The sequence below is a fragment of the Mytilus trossulus genome, chromosome 12, assembly GCF_036588685.1.
Source record: "Mytilus trossulus isolate FHL-02 chromosome 12, PNRI_Mtr1.1.1.hap1, whole genome shotgun sequence".
In the NCBI taxonomy this organism is placed as follows: Eukaryota; Metazoa; Mollusca; class Bivalvia; order Mytilida; family Mytilidae; genus Mytilus; species Mytilus trossulus.
Window position 1 is genome coordinate 20,289,382 of NC_086384.1, and position 26,459 is coordinate 20,315,840.

General features: G+C 31.4%; 1 protein-coding gene across 8 annotated transcripts in view; it reads right to left on the reverse strand.

Annotated features, from left to right (window-relative positions):
* Positions 1 to 26,459, reverse strand: part of LOC134693194 (pleckstrin homology domain-containing family G member 5-like) — a 143,143-nt gene that overhangs the window by 47,879 nt on the left and 68,805 nt on the right. For all 8 annotated transcript variants that reach the window (XM_063553912.1, XM_063553911.1, XM_063553910.1 and 5 more), the window contains 2 exons: positions 24,454 to 24,545; positions 23,866 to 24,002 (listed from right to left, as the gene is read on the reverse strand). In XM_063553912.1, the coding sequence (XP_063409982.1) occupies positions 23,866 to 24,002; positions 24,454 to 24,545 (229 nt within the window). The remainder of the gene's footprint in view (positions 1 to 23,865; positions 24,003 to 24,453; positions 24,546 to 26,459) is intronic.

Sequence of the window (26,459 nt, forward strand, 5' to 3'; positions counted from 1 at the left end):
ATCATTATCTTTATACATGTGGGTTATGACCATTTTCTATTGAGGCTGGAAATTGATATGTTATAACCATTTATCAAGGGTGGCAATGCGTATGTTATGACCATTTGTTATTGGGAGTGGCAATGGGTATGTTAATTATAACCATTTCTTATCCAGGGTGGCAATGGGTATGTTAAGACCATTTCTTATCGAGGGTGCCAATGGGTATGTTATAACCATTTCTTATCGAGAGTGGCAATGGGTATGTTAAGACCATTCCTTATTGAGGGTGGCAATGGGTATGTTATGACCATTCCTTATCGAGGGTGGCAATGAATATGTAATGAATTGAATTTCTTATCAAGAGTGGCAATGGGTATGTTAAGACCATTTCTTATTGAGGGTGCAAATGGATATATGTTATGACCTTTTCTTATGGAGGGTGGCAATTGGTATGTTAAGACCATTTCTTTTTTAGGGTGTAAATGGGTATATTCTAACCATCATTTTATAGATAACTGTCTATAGGTGAATTACTTAGACCTCAAACTTACCAAGGCCTCAGAAAAAAATGTGATTCCGATGTGTTTTATTTAATTGCCATAACATCACCTACAACCAGACAATTTTTTTTAAATCATTTATAACTTTTGCAAAACGGACTCTTAATATTCCTGTTATATCTGAAATTCAACTAAATTATGCTTATAGTACAGTGTAATTTAAACTTTTGAGAATGTTAGATAGTTTTATATCTTAAAAGGTCCATTTGTGAAGCCTTGTTGAAGCCATTATTACAACTTTTACAACCACTATTAAACCTTTCAGAAATTCTATTAAGAATTTAACTGAACTGTCCTATAGACATTAAAATGTATTAAAAGATTATAAAACTAATAAACTTCCTCCTTAAAAGCTTTTTCTAAATGACATTTTTTGTCAAATTAGTTTTTAATTTTACTTTAATAACATAAACTTAAGTATGTTAAGATATGCTGACTTGGCTCTTTAATTGTCATTGTGATTAATTGGTTGAAAGGTCAAACTGATACACAATATTCTTATATTGATTATTAAGTAATTTTTATCATGCTAACCAAACTGTCACTAGAAAGTAGGTTCACAAAGGACTAAAATTGGCCTGTTTTTAGTAAGGACAAAATACAGCAAACTTTACATAGATATATTACTACTAAAACAAAATCACTTTTTTTACCTTAAATCATAAATTAAGGACATAGATTATGCATTATTTTTGTTACAAGTTTTGGTCATTATTTTTCCTTAGTTAAAATAGTTTTTAGCATAGTTATATATACTTATAAGCTTTGGCTTCCGCCTAGTGTCCAAAGAAATGATGGCCTGCCAGAGGAAGTTGTTTAAGCCAAAAAGTAAAATAGCCTTTTCAAAAAGTCATAATTATTATCCTGATCCCTAAAGTTTTTATTTCTAGGGATTCAATATTAACCAATATTTGGCTTTGAATCTTTGCTTGCAGCCACAGTCTTTCTAAAGCTTTTAGGTGAGAAAACAAAATTGTTGTGATTTTTTTACACTTTCTCAAAAATGTACAAACTATAGAGAATATAGATAATTGTATGTCAAATATATTATGAAGAAATTTGTTTTTTTATCACCAGTAAAGGCTTTTGAAAAGAAAGACAGAATCATCTGAGAACCTGAGAAATTGCAAAAAAAAGTAAACATATTTAACCCTCTTTACCTAATGTTGCTTTATTCACCTTGAGTAAACATTATTCATTCTTACAACGTTTTCCCTCCATTAACTTATAACAATGCCCATGACTTTTTTCAGGGACAATAACCCTTCTATACAATTTAATAGCAACAATCAACTTGAAACTAGGTTATACCAATAACAAGTATTGAACATATGAAAGAGCTTTTCATCATCATCAATATAATGCTTATAAGAATTCAAGTGGAATTCTAATTAAAAATATATTGCTTTAACCTAGATTAGAAAGTAGAGTTCATTATTGAGGACACGGTTTTAGTACAATTACATGCAAATGACCTTGACATAAATCCTTGGAGAGGTTGTTACTCGGAGAAAAATTGAGTCAATTTAATAAACTTTTTACAATCGAGTTAATTGAATTGATCTTGGTTTTATATAATTAGCATCCTTTACAAATACTTATTGGGTTTTCGTCTCAAGGTCGTTAAGATGCAATAGAAAGTTAGAAAGTTGATGTTAAATTAAAAAGAAATCAAATAACCTCATGTGGAGTAAGAAAGACCATAGCTTTATCATTGTTGTTAAAAATCTAATTATGTTGTGTGAAGTTAATCTTCAAAATGTCTTCTCCTGGAATTATTGCACTATATAAAGTTAAGAAAATTGCACTTATTCTTGACAAATTTCAAGTACATTGGTACTTGAGAGAGTACAGAATGATATTGGCACTTTAGTTTTGATCATAAATGTTTTGCTATCAGTATATTTTAGTGAAATGTACTTATTAAGTGTTAATGACAAAAGTATATCGTAAAAGTAGCAGTAGAGTACAAGAAGGCAATTTGGTATATTAAAATTCAAACTGCAAACACTAGTTCGTCTACATTTTAATTTGTTGATACTTAAACTGTGTGGGGTGTTAATTTAACTATTTAACAACTGATTGTTGTGGCCAGAGAGCTAAACCAGTCTCACTTTAACAATAATGCACTCATCTTTTCCCCCATTACTGACATCTACCTTAAATTTATTCTTAGGTATTGTTACAATATCAGTATGTATGGTCAGATTATGTTTCTGTATGTGAGAGAGTTGTTCCCCTTTTGTCAGTATTTTGTATTTAAGTAATTTCAAATTGATTTCCAATTTGTCTCAACTAATATGCCTAAATTTAATTGTTATTCAGTGTGATTGTCTCTTTGTTATCTTCCTTATCTTTTCGAATTTAAATTAACATTAAATTGACTTCCCCAGCCTAATTAACATTAAATTGACTTCTCCAGCCTAATTAACATTTAATTGACTTCCCCAGCCTAATTAACATTAAATTGACCTCCCTAGCCTAATTAACATTAAATTGACTTCCCCAGCCTAATTAACATTAAATTGACTTCTCCAGCCTAATTAACATTAAATTGACTTCCCCAGCCTAATTAACATTAAATTGACCTCCCTAGCCTAATTAACATTAAATTGACTTCCCCAGCCTAATTAACATTAAATTGACTTCTCCAGCCTAATTAACATTAAATTGACTTCCCCAGCCTAATTAACATTAAATTGACCTCCCTAGCCTAATTAACATTAAACTGACTTCCCCAGCCTAATTAACATTAAATTGACTTCTCCAGCCTAATTAACATTAAATTGACTTCCCCAGCCTAATTAACATTAAATTGACCTCCCTAGCCTAATTAACATTAAATTGACTTCCCCAGCCTAAGACTATTTTAATACATAAAACAGATGTAACACTGGAGCACAACAGACATCATCAACCACCAACAACCATCACTGTACAAAAATCAGACCCACATTAATAAACAATTGGTTTTCCCGTTTGAATGGTTTTACACTAGTAATTTTGGGGCCCTTTATAGCTTGTTGTTCGGTGTGAGCCAAGGCTCCATGTTGAAGGCCGTACATTGACCACCAACAACCATCACTCTACAAAAATCAGACCCACATAAATAAACAATTGGTTTTCTGGTTTGAATGGTTTTACACTTGTAATTTTGGGGCCCTTTATAGCTTGCTGTTCCGTGTGAGCCAAGGCTCCATGTTGAAGGCCGTACATTGACCACCAACAACCATCACTCTACAAAAATCACACCCACATTAATAAACAATTGGTTTTCTGGTTTGAATGGTTTTACACTTGTAATTTTGGGGCCCTTTATAGCTTGTTGTTCGGTGTGAGCCAAGACTCCATGTTGAAGGCTGTACATTGACCACCAACAACCATCACTCTACAAAAATCAGACCCACATAAATAAACAATTGGTTTTCTGGTTTGAATGGTTTTACACTTGTAATTTTGGGGCCCTTTATAGCTTGTTGTTCGGTGTGAGCCAAGACTCCATGTTGAAGGCCGTACATTGACCACCAACAACCATCACTCTACAAAAATCAGACCCACATTAATAAACAATTGGTTTTCCCGTTTGAATGGTTTTACACTAGTTATTTTGGGGCCCTTTATAGCTTTTTATTCGGTGTGAGCCAAGGCTCCGTGTTGAAGGCCTTACATTGACCTATAATGGTTTACTTTTTTAAAATTGTTATTTGGATGGAGAGTTGTCTCATTGGCACTCACACCACATCTTCCTATATCTAATGACAACCAATACATTATGTCTGACAGCCTGACTTGGTTCAAACACAAAAGTGTTGGGTTACTTTGTATTATGATGTCTATATATTAAGGCTGCCACCCTTTACAAAAGCACATGTTAGTAGTATTTTGGGGTCTACTTAGATGCTAATAAATGCACATGTAATTCAAATTTTGATATCTTAGCTCATTCCCTACTTAAAACACAACGGTAAATATTTTTTTGAGAGATAATAACACCAAAGAAGATATTTTCTTTCCCCGAGACTTTTAAAACCACAGTACATATTTTCTTTCCCTGAGACTTATAAAACCACATTATTTTCTTATCAACAAAATTGAACCTATTAGTCCACCAGACAACCAACTAAATATCAATTTGTTTATTTGAACAGTTATCATATATGTATTATATATATTTATATTTCAGGACAAACACATATCTTAGAAGCTTGGCTATGTGTTCATAAGATGTTAGGAGTTTAATCAAAGATTATATGAATTAAACTTCCTGGTCATCAGGGTGGACTGAGGTTAATATTCAAAGTTCCACCTTCACATATGACATATAAACTATGTAACATGTAAATCAGCTTCATGCTAGTGCATGTTTACATGTACATGTACAAGACTTTGACTAATTTTTTAACATTAAAATATAAAATAAAAGACAATTTTTTGTCTGTTTTGTAGTGATCTTATCTTCAAACAGTTACAGACTTTTGATATTATTTTTTTTCAACCTGAAATGGCTTGAGGTGGTAGACTGGGATCACCTAACATTACAGGGAGATAACTCTGTAAAATCGGCTAAACGTTTCAATTATGTTATATTAAGCTTCTCAATGATCAAAATCAGTGTTTGGCAAATTGCTATATAACCAGTGTAATATTTCTGACAAAATGATTGGTTCAAATTTTTTGGATTTTTTTATATTTTTGTCAAAGGGTCAAAGTAAATACTTTGTCGAAATTTTATGAAAATTAAAAGAGCCAAATTAATTTTAGTGAAAGTGTTGGGTACCACCTTAATGAATGTACCAATTTTCATTTGCATAAGCTTAAGGTAGATTTCTATCTGACCAAGTTCATTTGTTATTTGGTATAATTATTATTATAGCTAAACTCAAATCAATCAATCAATCTAATGTAGATCAGGCCTTAAATTTTAGGGCCCTTTATAGCTAGTTGTTCGGTGTGAGCCAAGACTCCATGTTAAAGGCAGTACATTGACCTATAATAGTTTACTTTTTTAAATTGTTATTTGGATGGAGAGTTGTCTCATTGCGGCACTCACAACACATCTTCCTATATCTAATAACACAAGCTGTTTTATTTTTCTACCTCTGTTCATCAGTCGACTAAAAATGTGGTTTGTCTATTTTGTTGGGCAGTGAGTGAGTGCTGGTTCATTGCTATAAATCCAGCTGTGGTTTGTCTATATTGTTGGGCAGTGAGTGAGTGCTGGTTCACTCAGAATGCTATAAATCCAGCATCTTTTAACATCATTTTCAAACATCAAATTTTACACTGCAGCCGGAAAATTCTTGTTATCAAAAAAATGTTTCTGTTATTTGTACCAAGAATGATCCAAACATTAATTTACTTAAACAAAAAGTTCAGCAGTAATTAATCTATATATTTGTCTGAGTATTTATCTGTTTTATATACTCTGTATCTAAGTTTTCCTAGTTTTGTTTATCTTTCTACACTGCATCCTGTTATATAAGGGTCATTATTTATGTTAACAAAACTTTGAGTTTTATAAATTACAACTGTAAACTTGAGATTATCTCGGTGATTAGTGAGTAGTCACTGAATAAAACTTAACACTGTATTTATTTAATTTTTTATCATTTAACAAATATTCATCAAGAATTTAAGCAACACCGCAACATAAAAAAGTAAGAAGACAAGAAAGGGTCAATCAAATACCAAACATGATAGAATGACATTTTTGAGAGAGGGTAGGAGGGTTTCTGATCCCGAAATCCCGGGCTTAAAAACATAAAATCCTGAAATCCCGGACTGAGAAAACGAAATCCGGAGGTCCCGAAATTCAAATTTTTTTTCCAGGATCCCGAAAGGGTCAATCCCAAAATCCCAAGCTTGAAAACATCCGATCCGGGATTACCAATAAAGGTCCTATCCCCCCTCAATTTTTAGTTGCATCCGCAAATGTTAAAATTGTGACAAATTTTGATAGCAATATTCATGTGTAGTATTTCCTGAATCCCAATAATTATCTTGCATCTATGTTGATAATAGACATTTCCAATAACAAAAATAACACAGATAATTTACAGAATTTACAGCAACTTGTGTTGATATAAGATTCAGATTCATACCAAATAGAATGGTATTTATCAACAAGGGCGGATCCAGCCATTTAAAAAAGGGGGGTTCCCAACCCAGAGTCAAAGGGGTGTTCCAACTTTATGCTCCCATTCCCATTCAAATGCATTGAAAAAGGGGGGTTTCCAACCCTCGGACCCCCCCCCCCCCCCCCACACACACACACACACTCCTGGATCTGCCAATGGTATTAATCAATCACCTGATTAGAATTTGTGAAATAATTTACTGATTCATTACTTTTGTTGATTTTTTCTCTCACTTTGTTACTGTTCTAATTGAAAAACAGAATAACATTTTTATTAAAACCACAATGATTAAAGGGAGATAACCCATTATCTTTAAACAACTTTCTGGTTTAGCAACTAGTTTATAGGGGTAGATTCAGTAAATAAATAAACGGCATCAGGGACCGCCCATTTAGGGGAGAGCTTTCTGTCTAAAAGTGAAGTCAGGTGCTCTTCTGATTGGTAGATAATGTTTGTAATAAATATTTTTTGGGTAGATGGATCAAAACTAGAGTTGAAAAAAAAATGAAAAATAAATGCTGAATGTACTAATTTTTTTTCCTACAGGGTTGAAAAGTAATGGGGGGTCAGTATAGGAATTCAGTGCGAATCTACATTGTTTGTAAACAAGGCCATGTGAATGCCCAAAAATGCGGCATGACCCTATGTTTTAATTGTTGCAAAAGATAGGGCTACATTTGTACTTTCATGAATGATATATGAAAGTTTTTAATTTCAAAAGGTAAATCAGGTATAAATTTATTTCCACACATAGATTAGCATTAAAGTCAATGGGAGATTTTTACTGAATTTACCCCTATATATAAGCTTAATATAATGGATACTCATAAAGAGGGAAATCAATTGAATGTAAGACTTCAAACAAACAAAAAGATCTTGTAGTATGTGTTCGATCCCTATTGGAAAAAAAAGATAATAAATTGGATATTTCTTATAATTAAAAAATACTTTGTTCTCACAGGTTTAAATTGATTATTACAAAGACATAACATGATTAAAGTTTCTTTAGATAAAACATTGTTCAATTCTTCAAATATCTTGGCACCGAACTAGGGGAATATTCATACCCAGATTTATGATTAGATTTTTCACACCAGTAATCTCATGTTGTCTTCATAACTAAATACTTTTCAGCACTTCAGATATTTTTCACACATTTTGAAAATTTTTATATTGAAAAATATTGATTTGTTTTTACTGGTTGCAATAAAATATTAAAATATAAAACTTAATTTTATCACCACAGACTTGGGTTATTATCAAATATTAGATTGGACTGACGCTTAGATTTTCATTAAATCATTAAAACTGTTCTGAAATTAGTACATTGAAACCTGGCTAAACCAGATCCTGCATAAACCGAAAACCTGTATAAACCAAACATGTTATTTAAAAGCACCATCATATCAAATTGTATGCGTTGTATACCTGGTAAAACTGAACATTGGCCAAAACCGACCAAAATCTTAAGTCCTGAATAGGTTTAGTTTAAACAGGTCTCACTGTATTATACAAAAAGAAAATTATTGTGGCCATTTCAATTAATAATAAATTCCAATATGGTCAGCATGGGATCTTCCTTAACATAAATGTTATAATTATCCATGAAAACGACCACCATAAAGAGGAGAGACCTTACCATTATATTCAGCAAAGGTCTCCTAAAACACCAACTTAACTTATTGACCTTCATATTGCCCCAATAAAAGTGTGAACATTATTTGATACATGTATGTTGAGACAATAATTGGTCGGAATGAACATGTGAATTTAACTTGAAATGTGTTGACAATGGTGTCCAGTGGTTTGAATAAAGGTGACAATTCCAACTTGATATGTCTAGACATAATAGACATTGTCAAATTTGATTGAGATTGGGCGATCTCACTGCAAGTACAAAATGTAAAAACTACTATTGCATTTTTGGTATATCTCAATTGTTGGAAATTCTGCAGTGCTAAAAGACACACTTTAACCACAGCATATACAATAGTATCTGTGTTCCAAATAGACCACTAATTTGCAGTAATTTCCTTCACCAAAAAAGTTCTTCAGTTTTGTGCGCCATTATGACGTTACTTACCAGATAAAGCCCGGAATTGCCTGTATCTCTGCTCTATTAAATTTCATAAAGCATTTTAGTGATTATGCAGGATTAACTAGAAATAATATTCACATTTTATTAATGACAGCTAGCAGTGCTGCGATTATCATTTTAATATAAGAATTTTATTTTACAGGCGCAATTGTGCCAAGAAGCATCACAATTTTTTCAACCCATTGCTCAACATAGGACAAAAATGACAATTCCCCTAAACGCACACTTAATGTTCACTAAAACCAAGGTTAATGAGGGAAATGCAATGAACTCAGGCCCGTAGCCAGGAATTTCCAAAGGGGGGTTCGTTGGACTCACAAACTCGACTTTAACAGTCACAATTCGAACAGAACAACAGAACCTTGACTTTAACAGTGCTTATTTGTTTTCAAGGGGGGGGGGGGGTCATCTGAACCCCCCGAACCCCCTGGCTACGGGTATGAACGTGAAAGTTGTCTATTGCAATACAGAACAACAGTTTTTGCTTTTGTGTACAGACATTTTTTTTTTGCCATTGCAGATTTTGATATTTGTTATCTATTGCATCTACAGTACCAATTGATAGCCAGTTGGGCGATCTCACTGCATATGGTCCCAGAAATCAAAGTTTACAATTTGAAGTCCAAAGTGTTTTCATAATGGACTAAACTCATCAGTTCCAGTTGTTGTCACTTTGACAGATTCCCTGTTTCCATTCTAAATTTTATTATATTGCATATTAAAAATCACTTCCATTTTTCTTCTTAAATGAAAAAAAAATAAATCTAAAAACATTTTAAACAAGAATGTGTCCATAGTACAGGGATGCCCCACACTATCATTTTACATGTTCACTGGACCGTGAAATTGGGGTCAATACTTTAATTTGGCATTAAAATTAGAAAGATCATATCATAGTTAACATGTGTACTAAGTTTCAAGTTGATTGGACTTCAACTTCATCAAAAACTACCTTGACCAAAAACTTTAACCTGAGCTTCACACTATCTTTTTCTTTGTTCAGTGGACCATGAAATTGGGGTCAATACTTTAATTTGACATTAAAATTAGAAAATTCATATCATAGGGAACATGTGTACTGAGTTTCTAGTTGATTGGATTTCAGCTTCATCAAAAACTACCTTGACCAAAAACTTTAACCTGCGGACAAATGAACGGACGGACGAATGAACGGAGCCACAGACCAAAAAACATAATGCCCCTCTACTATCATAGGTGGGGCATAAAAATATTAAAGACTTTTTGTGATTAGTGTAAATGAGTTTTTCTATAATTATCTCCCTTTGAATTCAATGTCCTATATTTTCAGACCCAAATCAGCTTTGTTGAGCATAGACGCATGAAAGATTTTAATTAAGGATAATCAATCATGATCTAAAGATAGTACCCGAGATCTGACATGGTTTAAACATTAGTTACATAATATAACAAAACCCTTGGTGATTATCGATGCTACAAAATAAGGATTAAATAGTGTAAAAGGACTGAATTAAAGATTTTTCTTTCAAATCAAGCTAATAACATTGTTACCTTTTATTCATAAAGTAATGTCACATTATATTTTAAAGATAAATATTATAAACAAAAGCAACATGTATAAAAAAATCTTTTTACCATACCATCATGACCATGAACAATAAAATGCCTCGCAAATCTTGACAATATCATTTTCCGTTTTGGAAATGATACTTTCGACTGAAATTGTTCCTTCAAAGGACATAAAATTATCCCCCTTTCCTCCCATAATATGTTAGATGACAAAAAATAGGAATTTGGAAAAAGGACTTTTACTTAGAAAAATTGTTAATTTCAGTATTTTATTAACAAAAGAAAATATGGAATATACTTGACACATCTGTCTGATCCAGACATAAACCCAACAAAACATATAGCACTTATAGGTCAACGGTTACAGTCTTTTGTTTCCTTCACAGTCAGCCATGCACTTTTTTCCAAATAGTATAAATTATTTCTTTCTTACCAGATTCAGATTCTGACAAGCAACGACGTCTTAGCATTGCTAGAGCCATAACATTCATTCAAATTATGAAATTTTCTTTGAAATAATTTATTTAACACCTTAGAAAAATTGTAAAAAAAAATGGTTACCTGGGTTTGTAAAGCATCTCTGACGCAGCATTCTCCCGTTAATAAATTATCACCTTAAAACAAGTATACTTTACCTACCTGGAACAGAATAGCATCTCTGACGTACCATTCTGTTTTCTTACAATAGGGTGGTAGAAATAGAAGGTATAACTTATCTAAATCAATACTTGCATATATCATGTATATATCAATGCAAGTTTCAGGTATATATGATCTCACATAAAATCTGCAGATTAAATCTTCACTCACCTGGACACGATATTTGACGTCTATGAAACATTATTCAAAATCCAGACATTTTCACCAAAAATTCACCAAATGTTGTGACTGTCAATCCCACCCCAAGGTTAAATCCAGCAATTACTATGTTCAAGTTATATCTGATTGAAATCCAGTAAATAGTTGGATATCTCCGTTAAATATCTCTCATTGCACCAGTAATATCGTATGTAGTTACCCTCGAGGGATTAGTATGTAACTGTAGGTATGCAATTCTTAATTATTTGATTTTCTTACATACACTGACTTAAAACTTCCAAATAAACAAACAATGTTCTTTGTTAAACAAAATAAGGTTTGGTAATTTTTTACTACTTAAATTCAATCAGAGCTCAATATTTAATCAAATTCAAAGTATCAATATCACAGTAACTGTCACCAATTCAAAATTCCACACAAGACTATCGTATTCCGTTTTTTCAAGGTCATTTGAAATTCCATAAGATTAAAAAATCCTGAAGATGACAAATCAATTGAATTTTTGAATCAAATTTCACTTGAAATATACGGACTTTCTCAAATTCTCAGCAGTTGTTCAATACAAACTATTATATTGTAGGAATCCAAACTACTTTGTACAAAATACATAATAAACAAATAAACTTCTATTGAGGAATTAAATAAACTCAATTTCAATCTGAATAAGTGAAAGGCTTTATAATCCCTTCACGAGATAAGTCGGTTCTGTATAAATGTATCTATATCGGTATAAATACCGGTACAATTTAAATCGTATCGGTCACTTAGTTAAAACATTAACATGACTCCCCACCTGGTGATTAAAAGTTTCTAATTAAATCATGTATACTATTATGGTCGTCCATCTTAACGTCCATTATTGTATAAGTGTTAATCACATTTCCTGAAGGGCAATTTGTTCAGGTTTTCAAACGTGTAATAAATATAAGGAATAAATTGTATGGAAACTTAGATTTAAAATAAATATTGAAATTTTGAGTAAAATTTGAAGTCCAAAACCTTTTCATAGGGGTAGAATTATCTTCTGTCTTAATATTGTACCTTTAAACCTTCTTTTTTTAAAAATCATATAGAAATACTGCATCCAAATCCTTAACATGCTTAATAAAACCTTCTTTTTTTTTTAAACTACTGCCATTATTTCTTTATTGGAAAATAGTTAAAGGAATTTATAGGATCATAACCTATTGGGGTGGCCTATTAAATCAAAAAGATAAAAAAAAGTGCCAATCAGTTTTTAAGTACCTTTGCAAAATTAATGACGACAAAAGAAACAAAAACATCAATCATTTAAAGGAAACCTTAAACAATGTCTATAATTACAAATTGAAAATCTATTAACCTGTGAGAACGGATGCAAGTTAATTTTCATACAGAAAAAAAAAAAAAAAGTCAATTTATATTAAAAAGTAAAATCACAAAAATACTGAACTTAGAGGAAAATCAATTCAGAAAGTCCATAATCACATGGCAAAATCAAATAACAAAACGCATTAAAAACGAAAGGACAAGAACTGTCATATTCCTGACTTGGAACATTGTACAGGCATTTTCAAATATAGAAAATGGTGGATATCTTAAAATAAGAAGATGTGATATGATTATCGATGAGTCCGCTAGAGACCATATGACGTAGAAGTAAACAACTATGTGTCGCTGTACAGCCTTCAACAATGAGCAAAAACAATCATACCCCATATTAAGCTGTAATAGGACTATACCCTTTTGAAATATTACTCAAATAAATGGCACAATGTAGTCATATGTAAAAGAATTTAGATATTTAACAGTTAACTTACTTTTCATGAAAATTCAGATCTCACGTTAAGATTACCTGTTTATATCAGTCGTGACGGAGAGATTAAAGCAACTATTTAGTTACAGTGATAAATATCTAACATTAATGAGTAGTTAATTTGTAGAATATTTATTACTTGTAATATGATAGTAGGTACATGTATCTTAACAGTTAGTAGCCCAGGGTATGTGTCAAATAATTTGTTTGTCATGTCACTAACTGTAAATAATCAAAACACGAACATTTTACTTTATATTGGAATTAATTAACAGTAGTCATTGTTGGCTATTAACCTACAGTACGTACTCTCACAATTTAGATACTGTAACAACAGGCTATTATTTGAACTTGAAATTATTTTTAATTATGGAATTTGCATTATTTCTTATACTCAAAATTTTTAATAAATTCCATGTTTATTCTGTACTTGAATGTTCTGTGCTGCGCAAAACACTTTTTTTACAAAGAAGATAGTATATTTTCAATGGAATGTAAGTGTGCTGCCCACAACACTATCAATACAAATTACATAGTTTGGAAAGTGTCATGAACTGCTCAAAACATTATAATACCAAATAAACATGGAATCTATTAAAAATTTCAAGCAAATTCCATAATTAAAAATAATTCTAAGTTCAAATAATAGCCTGTTATACCCTAATTTTAATTTATATTAACAATTGGAATTAATTACCACAAAATTTGTTACTTTATATTAGAGTTAATTAACAGTCATCAGTAATTGTGATACAAAATGATTTCCCTCCCACAATATATGCAATGACCATTAAAGACCCTTTTTAGTAGTCAAGGTTATTGGAACCCTCCCCTGTAGTAGACTAACAGTATTAGTGTTGAAAAAAAACAAGAATAAATTATATTTTAAAGCCATTGAAAAAAGCAGCCTTTTGCAAATGAATAAACTGTACATACACAATTTAATATTTCTGATTTTGATGCTTAATAAATTTCTACACCAAGAACAATGTACGGTAGAAAGTTCAAATTTAGATGTCAACTTTGACTATAATCACATTAACAGACCCCAAGTCTCTTCAATATATTCTTTTAGGACTGGATGATAAGATCTTGTAAGAAATGGTCTTTCTCTCTAAAATGAACCAGTTCATGAAACTTTAAAGTTGTATGATAATCACTTTCTGAGATCCTCAGAGATCCCTAGAAATGACAGTACTAGTGTACCTGCACAAACATACAGATACACACAATGATATGTATGATTGAAATATAACTTCAATCGGAAATCCTCACACACACACTATATAGCTAACATGCATGATTGGGGTATAACTTAAATGGACATTCTCAACTTCATTGAAGAGACACCAAAACAATACCTAACCTATTTTCAAGGTTGCTATTTGTTTGAAGTTTAACACATATCTTTCTTATGAATCTTACTGACCTAAATAAGGTACTAGCAATACAATGCATTAACACAAAGTGGCAATGCAATGCATTAACACAAATTAGCAATACAATGCATTAACACAAAGTGGCAATACATTAACACAAAGTGGCAATACAATGCATTAACACAAAGTGGCAATACAATGCATTAACACAAAGCAGCAATACAATGTATTAACACAAAGTGGCAATACAATGCATTAACACAAAGTAGCAATACAATGTAGTAACACAAAGTGGCAATACAATGCGTTAACACAAAGCGGCAATACAATGCATTAACACAAAGCGGCAATACAATGCATTAACACAAAGTGGCAATACAATGCGTTAACACAAAGCCGCAATACAATGCATTAACACAAAGTGGCAATACAATGCATTAACACAAAGCGGCAATACAATGCATTAACACAAAGAGGCAATACAATGCATTAACACAAAGCGGCAATACAATGAATAAACACAAAGTGGCAATACAATGCATTAACACAAAGTGGCAATACAATGCATTAACACAAAGTGACAATACAATGCATTAACACAAAATGGCAATACAATGCATTAACACAAAGTGACAATACAATGCATTAACACAAAATGGCAATACAATGCATTAACACAAAGTGGCAATACAAAGTGGCAATACAATGCATTTACACAAAGTGGCAATACAATGCATTAACACAAAGTGGCAATACAATGCATATACACAAAGTGGCAATACAATGTATTAACACAAAATGGCAATACAATGTATTAACACAAAGTGGCAATACAATGTATTAACACAAAGTGACAATACAATACATTAACACAAAGCGGCAATACAATGCATTAACACAAAGTGGCAATACAATGCATTAACACAAAGCGGCAATACAATGCATTAACACAAAGCGGCAATACAATGCATTAACACAAAGTGGCAATACAATGCATTAACACAAAGTGGCAATACAATGCATTAACACAAAGTGGCAATACAATGCATTAACACAAAGATAACAACCAAGGTCACAATTTAGAATACCTGTCGATACATTTATTTTTGGCATTGCACAAGTCATGTCTTCTTTGACTATTAATGACGTTAAGATACTAAATCCCCGTGATGTGTTTTAGTTGATTTTAGTCTCTGATGCATGATTTTTTACTATTAATTGGTTTTGGCTTTTAACTAGCTGTCAGTAACTGCGAGTACTCTCAAATCGTATTTTCTTGTTAATTCGACCTGTTGATACTGTTTATAATGCTTTTTTGTCATTTTTTTATTTATATGGATCTTGGCTGTATACCAGCTTTGATTATTTGTAATATCTTCAATTTTTCACTTATTCTTACAACATTTGTATAAACTTCAAGATTATAAAAAAACGTTTTTTTTCTAAAGTGAACATTGATTGGTTAAATATTTCTCAGTGTGTTTGAAATTGTTTGATAGCCTTTTGGTCATGACTGTTTGTCTCTAATATTTAATTAACTGTGCATTTGTATTCAGATATCGCAGATCAAATTTATTCGTTCTTTGTGTAATCATACGTTTTTTGATTGAGTTAAGTCTGCCAATTGATATTTTATCGTATGTTTTTATATGTTGTGATGTTATGCTATTGTTTCAGAAAAAGGGAGAAGGTTTGGGCCCATTAAAACGTTTAATCCCGCTGCAAATGTTTGCTCCTGTCCTAAGTCAGGAATCTGATGTACAGTAGTTGTCGTTTGTTTATGTAATATATACGTGTTTCTCGTTTCTCGTTTTGTTTATATAGATTAGACCGTTGGTTTTCCCGTTTGAATGGTTTTACACTAGTAATTTTGGGGCCCTTTATAGCTTGTTGTTCGGTGTGAGCCAAGGCTCCGTGTTGAAGGCCGTACTTTTACCTATAATGGTTTAATTTTTAAATTGTTATTTGGATGGAGAGTTGTCTCATTGGCACTCACACCACATCTTCCTATATCTATTGACGTTAAACTTACATTATAGCCTAAAGTATAAATAATTTGTTTTCGTTATGGCAGTCATTATATCCCTGTCTGGTCACTGAGTGGACATAGCTATGTCCAGATATAAACCCCCTTAGGATAACTAACATTATTACCTAACATAAAACTATTACAAGATCTACTATATATAGAGTCACAGTAATGAATACGATCATGCTTATAGTGAATGATGTCCAGTTGCAAATAGTTCATGTAAAAATAAATCCAATAGGTATTAGGTCTGCAAAATTAGTTAACCAGGATGACGGGAGAAAATATACCCATTGCGACTTTAAGCTACAAATACTTATTAAACAATATAGACCAAAATTGCCCATTACAGGACTTTAAAGACTTAATATGATGGTTTCTAAAATTACTTAGTACTTTTCAAACTTCTCTGAAATGTTTGAAATGTCAAATAGAAAAAAATGTCCAAAGCTTACCTCTTGTCAGTCGAATTCTAGGAATTAAATTATTTCCCCAAAAAACAGTGTTGCCTTCCTTCATTACAAACTATATAGAAGAGACAAATCTTCACTAAAATTTAGAATTATATATAGCACCAAAGACAAGTACATCATGGCTGATAGTTGCTCTTCATTGACACATATTCTAAAAATATCAGGTCTACTTGAAAACACAATTATATATACAGGTCAAGTGACTCGGAGAAGTTATCATCTTTGTAAAAACTTTTTCTTTGAAAACACATGTTTACTAATAACATGAAATAAGTGGATCTCTGGTATGATTGCCAACTTTTATAAAGTCTATACTCTCCCAACTATCCTCTTTAGCAACAATAACATGTATTTGTCTCTCAAACAGTGAACCAGTAATTTTATGTAAACTGGTCCCTTGTATAGAGTCTAAAGTACCATTGACAGGTGTTGTATAAATAAACCATCAATGATAATAAAACTTTCAATGTAATGTAATATATCGGCTCATTACAACTGACACAAAATCCTCAAACAGAAAAGCCATAACTAAAAACACTATTTGTCTCAAAATTAAGTAAAATCTACAGTCAAATAGCAGAAGTAGAAGTAACATAGTCAAAGATGACTCCACAAATGTTTGAACATCAAAATGGTCAAGTAGTTATTTCTGAAGATAAAATATCAGAGGCCAATGTGAATGATCGCAATAAGGGATGAATTTCTTGTTTACTTTTTTTTTGGAGGGGAAGGACAAAAAAATTCAATTCTATTTTTGCAAGTAAAGCATAATGTCAAAAACATTGGCAAACAATGTCAGAAAGAAAGACTTCTCTTCAAACAATTTACTTCAAATTAAATTTAAAAAAAAAAACCCAAAGATTTTCAACCCCCTTTTATAGCCTGTAAGTACCCCAATTTGTAATATCATTGATAAATATAAAATAAAAATAAATAAGTCATAAATCTGTCTTTGAATGATGTAGTGACCAATGTCCTGTCTAATTAGAATTGACCACTTTGACCATTACACTAACAATTTTATTACCACTCATTGAATATTCATGTATCTGTTAGAAATATACTATAGAAACAATCAACAGTTCAAAGAAAAGTAAAGAATGAGTAACATGAACTTCACCAAAACTTGGGGTGATCTCATGTGCTCTGGAAGGGCAAGCAAAACAGTCTGAAGACGGAGCAGCAATTAACCCACAAAGAATATTTATATAGAAGACTGGAAAAATATAGGATAAGACCCTATTTAGCCTAAACTGGACTAACTTATTTATAAAACCCCTCGTTTTTTTTTAGTTTTTTTTTTAGCTTACCTGGAAAATGTAGGTAATGCTAGAACACTGGACTAACTAAGTTCATATCTAGTGATGCAGTCATTATCAATTCTTCTGACTGTATCCTTGTCTAGCTAGTTTACTTATGAATGATCTGAGAAACTTATCCATTGTCAATAAAGGCATGATCTTTCTAACTATCTATGTCATAAGTAATCCATTGTCAATAAAATCATGATCTTTAAAACTATCTATGTCATAAGCCAAATGCAAGATTGAAAAGTTATAATTTTCATAAAAGAAATTATCACCTATAATGTCAATACCTTGCATTTACTTTGTGTGTTTTTATTTCCAAGAAATATTACGTCAGTATTATAGTAATCCATCAAAATTCTGATCACATCCTAACAAAATGATCCTATTACCCGTGAGTCTTTAAAAAAACTGCAGGGATGCAGGATTTCTTTAATTATAAGTAAGTTTCAAGCAATAGCATTCTCAGAATATAATTAATCATATCTAAAGATTTCCACCATAACAGATTCCAACAGAATTATTGACACTTTAAATAATCCTCTTATATAGTTCTATGATACTAAACATAGCTTTCATTGGATTCTGATTGGAATACAACTTTTCCGTTTAATTCATTGTGAATCTGATACTACAAGCAGAGTTCACAAAATCTTTTTTTCCACAGTTGTCCTTGAAGAAAATCTGATGGTCCTCTCTATTAATTCTATTGAAAAATACTAAAATTGTGTCAGTCCTACGCAAAATTTTGGCGGTTAAATCCTGAGGACCGCCACTTTTTCTTGAACTCTGAACCAGAAGATGAAGTTCCATTGACCAATGTCCTACTTGGTTCAATTGTTCAGTCAAATTTCTTAAGAATCGTAATTTTTATTGTCACATTAAGATTTGCTATAATTTTCAATTCATAAAAAACAACTTTTAAGCCTGAACTTTTATTTAAATACACTGATATTTTCCAATAAACGTTATATTATTTTAAGCACAAACTTGTAACTGCCACATTGTCACATTAAGATTTGCTAGAATTTTCAATTCATAAAAAAACAACTTTTAAGCCTGAACTTTACACAGATATTTTCCAATAAACGTTATATTATTTTAAGCACAATTGTAACTTCCAAAGTTTTTAAGGCTTTTACTCATTGCTATCAAATATTATCCTCACAATAAGAAACCACATGTTCATACTCATCTAAGTAATTCTGGGTTTGAATCAATCTTAAACACCATCAAATGTTGATTTTTGACTGTGGTTTGTTGTTTTTGTCTTAATATTATTGAAGTATTGAGAAAAAATATTTAACGCTATTAACACAACCACAAGGTTCTATTAGGCAATTTATTTGTTTTTTAGATTTAAAATACAATGATTCTGATTCAATTTGATTCTAAGATTTAAAATACAAATCTCTGGAATCGATTCAGTCTAAATTTAGATTTTTACGATTCGATAATATCTTACAGCAAAATTTAACAGCTAAAATGAATCTTGTAAAAATTACGTTAACATTTCCAAATTTCGTCCTCGACTTAGTTGAAAGAAGATTTTTATTAATTAATAAAATGTTGGAAAATTAGACTTGCAAAAAGATGCCAGTAGGCAAGACTGTCAAAGTTTTTAAATTTTCAAACCACAAAATAAATCCATTAACATTGCAACAGCAATGCCTTTCTTCACAGTAAACATTCCAAGTGAAAAATCAACTATTATTTTGTTCAAATCATTTGGCGTTATCTTTCAAATTTTCAAACTTTCATGATTCCATTAAATTGTCACATAATCCATTTTACTGACAAAGGTGCTTTGGAACACTTCTTTTCCTTCATTTCAAACTAATTTTGAAGCCATCTTCACAATTAATATCCCTATGTAGTTAAATCCATCTTAATTGAAGAAACCAATTGAAAAAAAGACCACTTCTGAACAGAACAACTACGAATACGTTTTTTCAAAAGTTGCTTCCATTAATGATTATTCTAGGTCAAAAAGTTCAATCGGCTTTCGTTTTCACTAACAGTACAAAAAATTCAATCAGTAGAAAATAATTTCTTCCTATTTCCCAAAAGTACATTGAGTATTGAAATAATCTGGTTACATCTATCATGAATTTGCCATCGTAACTAAGATGATTAAATTGTTGCTTTATGGAATCAATCATTTGTGAACATTTTGTAACTAGTTATCATCCTAACTCATTTATTATTCAACGAAAAAATCACAAATTAATCCGTCACTTTGATATTTAGTGTTTAATAAAAGCTATATTTCTCTCTACTTAATGTTGGTTAAGGAATAAAATTAAGTGAGCCATGGTGTAGTGGTTAGTGCATCAGACTACTAACACAAAGGTTCCTGGTTTGATTCCCGTTTGGGATGAAAATTTCAGGAACTCAATTTTCGGCTCTTATTTGCCACCATTTGCGAGTATGGTCTTGAGGAAACGATGATAGTCTGTCGGAAGGGGATGATAAATGGCTGACCCGTATTAAGAGAGAGCCATATCTTTTGCACGTTAAAGACACCATTGTAGATTTCGAAAAAGAGTAGGCGCCGCTACAAGACAGCACTCGCACCCGCAAAGTGGATAGGGATTAATATAAGTTGCAAAACTTTTTCCCGAATCCACTATAAATAAATCTATTTAAACTAAAATTACGGGTACATGGAAACACAACGGATAATACACAATTAAAGTTCTATTCACAGTTTTGAGTTTAGTTTTAATAATTATTTGAAAAAAATCCGCGAATATTCAATAATAAGTTAACTTTTTATATATATATCTCTCTCTTCCAAATGTTGGTTAAGGAACTAAAATCATGGGAACATGGCCTGTCCATGTCACAGTGACAGATCCAATTAAAAAAATCTTTCAGTTTTGACAGTTTAGTGTTATTTGTTCAAAAAATTTCCTTGAATATTCAATAACTAGTGAACTGTTGAAAAAAGCTGAAAACTAATAAGATTTTTGTCCATCATGTCCATTGTAAAATAAAATGTCACAAATTAAGATTCCAGCGAACAGAACATTTCAGCAAAATAAGCTGAAGTACTGCATGTATCTCTAATATACTCAGGTAACAAAATCATTAAAATGTTCAATAAAAACTGGTTTTAGGCAATGGTAAGTTCAATGATTCCCTCTCCTTGTATATTAATTACATCCGAAACCTTCTAACAATGACAATCCAAATATGTAAAATTTTCCTTCATTACGGAATATCTTCCAATATTAACTGATGTCCCTAAAGGTAAAATTGATTATTACGTAACAAGACTGAAGAAAAACCAGTGTCAATAAGTTCATATCTATTTTCATCAAATCGATGCAGCAATCTTTTTTATCAACGTTAAAATAGTTTTTCTAAAATAGCAATGGAAGTGCTGAACTTAACCCTTGATTTATTTGTAGTTAGTTAAATAAGAACCTAATAAAAGTCATGCTGCAACCGTCAATTTGGACATTTTAATAAAATTCAAGGGACAACATTGGACCAAAGGCTGTTGATAGTTATCCTTCATAAATCACATGGTCAATTGATCGGTGATTGCTATATAACATGGAAGAGCCAGGGGCGGATCCAGCCATTTTAGGGGGAGTACCTAACCCAGGACGAAAGGGGAGGGGGTTCAATTACATGTCTCCATTCAAATGCATTGATCGTTCAAAAAAAAGGGGGGGTTTCAACCCCAGGAACCCCCCTCTGGATCCGCGCCTGAGAGCATTCTATGAAGTATGCTTATCTATAAATGTTGACAGTAATAACTATTGTTACTTCTATGTTAGTTTTTATCTTATCATATTAAAGATTGTTCATCTAAACATATCTTGCATTTCATGATAGTTAAAGACTTTTGCTACGAAGACAAACTTTTACTAGTAGGACTTATACAGGACAAAATCACAACAATATGGTTCTGCAAAATTAAGCAAAAAATAATAAACTCTCCGAGTAGCACAGTTTGTCTCAGAGAAGTTCTTTCCAGTGACCTACATTTGCTATTACTGAGTTGAAAATGGGACATCCATCAATCAGGGACAATTTCTTGTGACCTAATTTTCTATCAAGATGAAAATGGGACATCTTTCAATTAGAAGACAAATAGTAATTTTGTGGACTTTCAAACTAGCATCATCTAATTACAACAAGCAGCTTCTGGATCAATATCAAATTGAACACTCGACAAAATACTTTAATTAGAGCTGATTACAAAACATTCTATTGTATAGTCAGGTCAATTAGTTCTCTAGAAATCTATAGTCTCATTTACAAATGGATAAATCTATAATCATTCTGGGATGGAGACAAAAGCTATGGATGTCAGACTCATTGTAGGTATTGTCTCTTCAAACATGATTAAAAAGCCTCAACAATAAAGACAATTATCAAATGACCTTTGACAAATTTGACATTCTATTATATTATCATCATTAAGATTTTTTGTCAGATTTTCGGAATACTCTGGTTTTATCCATTTGAATGCCTTGAAAAAAAAATCTTGGTAACCCCCATTTTTCTTTTTTTTAATCTTTTACATGTATAATGATAAGACATTTCTAAAAGTCTTATGAAAATTTAAATTACTTTTTAATAGTTTTTTAGAACTTAAACTTGTCAATGATAAAGCTGTGAAAAGTCAAGAGAGAATATTTTCCCGCCAACATTTCAAACTGTCTATATATTTTTTTTGCTCTTTGGACTCCATTTTTAATCCCCTATCAATATGAAGTAGTGTTTTGAAAAGTTAACTACTTTGAAACTGAGAATCGAACTCCCTTAGGATCAGGGATGGGGTAATCGTAATCTGTAATCGTAATCGATTGTAATTGATTACATTTTTTCAAGTTATCAACAGTAATCTGTAATCGGACACATTTTCGATTACATGTAATCGTAATTTAATCAAAAGTTAGGATGCAGTAATAGACAGCTTGCATTAATGAGACAAATTATGCAAGCTATTTTAAACTTTATACGTACAAGTGTATATATCAAGAGAAAAAGACATGACTCTATAAAGTTGTCCTAAAAGTTTTCAAATTATTTTAAAAGCAAGTCAAAATTAGGTTCTGTGTTGAATCAGTTTAAAATGTTCAAATCAAATGTATTGTTTCTAATATTTAAATATATATTCTATTGATCAATAAACCCGTAGACAGACTAAATATATTTTACAAATATTCATATATATTAAAACCTTGACAAAGTTATTTATAAGTGGAGTAGCAATTACCAGTAGACATATGATCTTACATTATTTAGTTTTCTCACACAAGTCAGTGGCGGATCCAGAAATTTTCATAATTGGGGGCCCACTGACTGACCTAAGAGGGGACCCGCCCCAGTCACGCTTCAACAATTCCCTATATAAGCAACCAAATTTTTTCCCCAAAAGGGGGGCCCTTGAGAATGGAAATGGGGCATGTGTCAAAGAGACAACAACCCGACCATAGAAAAGACAACAGCAGAAGGTCACTAACAGGTCTCCAATGTAGCGAGAAATTCCCACACTGGAGGCGTCCTTCAGCTGGCCCCTAAACAAATATATACTAGTTCAGTGATAATTAAAGCCATACTTAACTCCAAATTGTTTTTGTTCATGATCTTTTGATTGCAGCTGCAATAATTACATCACCAGACCAACTCAGGAGAAGATAACTCAAGTTTTTATGGCCTATGGAAAATGTAATTTATAGAATATATCCCTACTTTAAGACAGTTCTGTCACTTACCTTTTATATTGAGTGTGTTCCCACCAAGGAGGAATGATTCACATTCTAGTGGTAATGGAGTTTTAGAGGCTTCCACGTAAATGTTGACGTTGTTTACATTCAAACCCCTTCTCTCTAAGCTCGTCTGTATGGCAGATCTGTTGTTTATAAAGAAATTTACATTTTCCAGTCATTGAATTAGATGCTTATATAAATTAATGTAGAAAACTTTGGCGAACATACATATTTTTTTATTCAATGTGTAATATTTTGTGACGCTTTTGCCAAATGCAATTAATATGGCAGTTAAATCAATCAATCATAAATACCACTGTCCATGGTTAGGTGGAAGGTTGGGTATTTCCACCAATTTTAACCCTGTCACATTCTTAATGTTTATGTATTAAAAGTCAGAAGCTGTAAATTAGTGATTGTTCTTTTTTGTTGGTAGCTAACTTCTTCAGTCGTCTCTGACAGAGAGTTGTCTCGTCTTATTTTTATATCAATAATGTTAGAGATGCTGCTCTAATAATTAAATGATCAATTATAAAATACTTGTTTGTTTTTTAAGATTAAATTGTACATTTTACCTAGAATACGATTACAAACCTCAGACTAATTCCTTTCACGGCAGCCATTATTTCCACATCATTATCACGATCCAAAAACCTCAGCGTAAAACATTCATCACTTATAACAGTCTACAACATATCAAAACATATAATTATATAATATATATATATCAATAATTTAAACTTTTTATCTGGATGCAATCCTAAAATGCAATCAATGTTTTAAATCATCATGATTTTTTTCCATTTATTAGGAACTTTAATATTAACTCTAATTATGTATGCAAAATAAGTTTACTTCCGAAATATGAATTCAGTATTCAAAGCCTACAAACTGTACTTACTTTGACCTCAAAAAAGAGAATAATGACATTCAACCTCCACAAAGCAAGTCTTATAACCATATATAAATGTAACAATTACAGGCTATTATTTAAACTTGGAATTATTTTCAATTATGGAATTTGTATAATTTCTTGAGATTGAAATTTTTAATAAATTACATGTTTTTTCGGTATTGTAATGTTCTGTGCGGCGCAAAACCTATTACCAAAAAAATAGCACATTTTCAATAGAATGCACTGTGCCGGGCACAACAATATCTATACAAAATACATTGTATGGAAAGCGTTATGCGTCACTCAAAACATTATGATACAGAATAAACATGGAATTTTTTAAAATTTCTAGCACAAGAAATTTTGCAAATTCCATAATTGAAAATAATTCCAAGTTTAAATGATAGCCTGTTCAATACAAAATGTTTCAGAACTATTTAATTGTCTGTATGTAACAAATTTTGAAGAAAATTTATCGTTTGATTTTTTTCATAAATGAACATTATCAAAGCTATAGCAGGTGAACTAACCACTAATTTTGCCATGCAATTTAGTGATGTGACCATAACTTGTTTGAAAGTGAGGCCAACATTAATTCTTGCAAATATTTCAAACTTGGATCTAACTCTCTTGTAAATATCTTATAGATTGGATATAAGAATACTTCAATAACATTACAAGATTTCATTGCTGCATATATTTGATTATAGAAAGTGCTACACAAAAAACTGTATCCATGGAAATAATGGTTTATAGTATGCTGAAATACCAGATAAGCTAATATATTTCATTGTATGCTATGTATCTAAAAACTAATAAGTGGAACCTAACACATTAAAAGTAAGAAGTTTTTAAAACAACATGAAATGTGTAAATGAAAGATAGAAAGTGATTCATGCAAAGAAAAGAAAGCAAGTGAAGCAAAAACACCTTATAACCAGCCAAAAACTCTGATGCAAAAAATGATAATCTGTATTCACCAAAAACAAAACTCCAAAGCTCCATGCCACATTTGTTATATAAACACCATATTCAATTTACAACTTTTTTTTATAACTTTCTGAACAGGTCGATACAATCCTAAAGAAGTCTTCATAAGATTGTAATTTTAAAGGCCTAGCAAGAAGTTATCTTTCAACATATCATATCATTGGCATGATTGTTTTTAGCAGTAGTCTCCCCTATCATACTGTGCAGTAAAATGTTACTCTGGTGCACATTTATTGGGGGTTTGCTGCTATATGTTATTTATACTTAAACTACTTTTATTCATATGGTGTTTATTTGTCATTTAACAAAGAAAATTAAACTGAACTGTATTTCCTTCTCTTTTACTCCAATTACTACCTTTGAGCTACAAAACTATGTTATTATGATTTTACTGAATGAAGTAAACTCTAACATTTAACTCCATATATATAAATGTGCTATTTTTTTTAGGAAACTGCATGTAAATATGTACTGTTATTTCAGAAATTATTGTGAGGTTTTTATTGATGCATATAAGACCTACATTTGAAATTAAGATACAATTGAGAATGGAAATTAGGCATGTGTCAACGAGACAACAACCCAACAAAAGAGCAGAAAAAAGATACATATATCTGAACTAAGACTTCCCTGAAATGACTATTATTTCTGAATTTATAGTAATAAGTTATACAAATGTACTGTGGATAATATTTGGATAATAATAACATCATTA